The following is a 2046-nucleotide window of genomic DNA, read 5'->3' on the forward strand; positions in this document are numbered from 1 at the left end:
CACATTATAATTCGATATCTGAGTAGTGTTTTTTACATATTTCCTTTTATTAAACACTATTATAGATATACATTCATCAACTAAACATTTTAAGGAATGCTCTTACTTACAAGATAATTATATATGTTTACAGCACGCACAAAATTGAAGAGGATGATTATGCCACTTTTGATTTTGCTGAAGCTAAAAGCAATAATCGTTCTACCTATCGTAATTAGCATGATCGCTCTGATAGGTTTGAAGGGCTTAGGCGCGGGTCTTATGTCGCTCTTGATTTCTGGCGCAGTAGCTTTGAAGGCCCTTGTTACACCACCTCCACCAGCAAGAGTTTCCTACGGAATTGTAAGGCCACACGAAATTCATCATGATCACTGGCACAGGTCAGAAGAAGAGGTCAATCAACCTTACAAAGGCTGGGCACCGGAATACAATGGCGAACATTATCCATATCATGACATTCCATAAAATGCAATGTTTCCTTTGTCATCATAATCATTTATTTATTTATTTATTTATCTATTTATTGCGTAGCTGCGTATGCTCGCTTTGTAAAATAAAATAAATCATCTTTTCATAAAATTTTATCTTGTTCATTGTGAGATATCAGAAATTATTGGATACTTTGTATCATCGTAACATTGACGTACTCTTAGAAACGTCTTATCAATGCGACATTGGCAAATTGCCAAACTCTGTCATATTTTATTAAGGCTCGACCTAAATACACATGCGTTAGGGCATACACATGCCTGAAGACATCAATAATAAGGATTATTTGTGACAAGGATTACAATTTGTAAATAAATAAATATCGAGAAAGAGAGCTATGTATACACATACATATAAATTTATAGTCATAAGCAGGTTGCTCTGTCGGTCAGACGAGAAGGCTAATGACCTAGATGGAGGTTCATGAACGGAGAAAAGATAGAATGATATTGCGTGGGTGGGAGAAGTGGAGAAAGACCGGAGATCAAGGTGGGGAAACTAGGAAGAGGAAGGAAATGAGGTTACTGTGTCGGGAGCAAAGTAGGAAAGCGGATTGTCGCTGTGATTGGTCTGCCGAGTTCTCCCTCAATGTTTCACACGTATCAAGGTCAGTGTGTCAATTCCTCCACGTGGTTCTCTACTTCTATCAGTAGATATGACCGGGGTCTTCGTGGTAGGGACTGAAATAACGGTATCGGTTGTGATTAGTCGAGTCGCTCGAGAGGAGTGGAAGAGTGAACGGGTATATATAGGCTGTTTGAGAGACCAGCACTGTCGAGAAGTGACGAACATGAAAGAGAACGCAAGAGATCTGATTGATCGATGCTTAGGCATTCTTTTTTTAACAATACATTTATAAGTCGCAGACACTTTGCAAGTAGTAGTAAATACATTCTTTTTATGTATGATTTTATATTCAAATTTTATTTTAATAAAATATTACCTACAATTTTACAATTCAATTTGTTTAAATTATTCATTTATATTATCGAACAACTGAGATTTTGTTTATCACGGTAATAATTAATAATAATTGAAACATGCAAAAAAATATTAGGATTCTAAAAAGTCTAATATAATACTATTTATTATTAAATTTTATAAAATTTATTAATAAATTTGAGAATATTGTTATATAAACCTTTGTTGTAGGGTAATACAAATATTTTATTATATAAGCCACGAGTCGTCAAATTACAAATGTACAAGGATTGTATAAATTATACAAGGATTGTATAAAAAAAATTTCTTTGTTTTTAAATTTTTAATATGATTTTTCATAAAAATTTAGTTTCACATATGTAAAATGAGAGTAGAATAAAAATAAATAAATTTTTCAATAACAAAATATATTTTCAAAAATAAAATTTGCGATATTTCAATGTTATTCTCTTTCATTATATTATTATTATATAATCATTACATTCTTATATTTTAATATTATTTCTTTTTATTGTATTTTTTANATAAATATTGTATGTATCTATATATATATATATATATATATATATATATATATATATATATATATATATATATATATAATTATTATTTATT

At 30.5% G+C, this 2046-nt stretch overlaps 1 protein-coding gene across 1 annotated transcript in view; it reads left to right on the forward strand.

Annotated features, from left to right (window-relative positions):
* Window positions 1–465, forward strand: part of LOC105618600 — a 2311-nt gene extending 1846 nt beyond the window's left edge. The window contains exon 2 of the mRNA XM_012200129.1: window positions 134–465. Within this exon, the coding sequence (XP_012055519.1) occupies window positions 134–465 (332 nt within the window). The remainder of the gene's footprint in view (window positions 1–133) is intronic.
* The last annotated feature ends 1581 nt before the right edge of the window (window positions 466–2046 follow it).

This window comes from Atta cephalotes, assembly GCF_000143395.1.
Source record: "Atta cephalotes unplaced genomic scaffold scaffold00017, whole genome shotgun sequence".
In the NCBI taxonomy this organism is placed as follows: domain Eukaryota; kingdom Metazoa; phylum Arthropoda; class Insecta; order Hymenoptera; family Formicidae; genus Atta; species Atta cephalotes.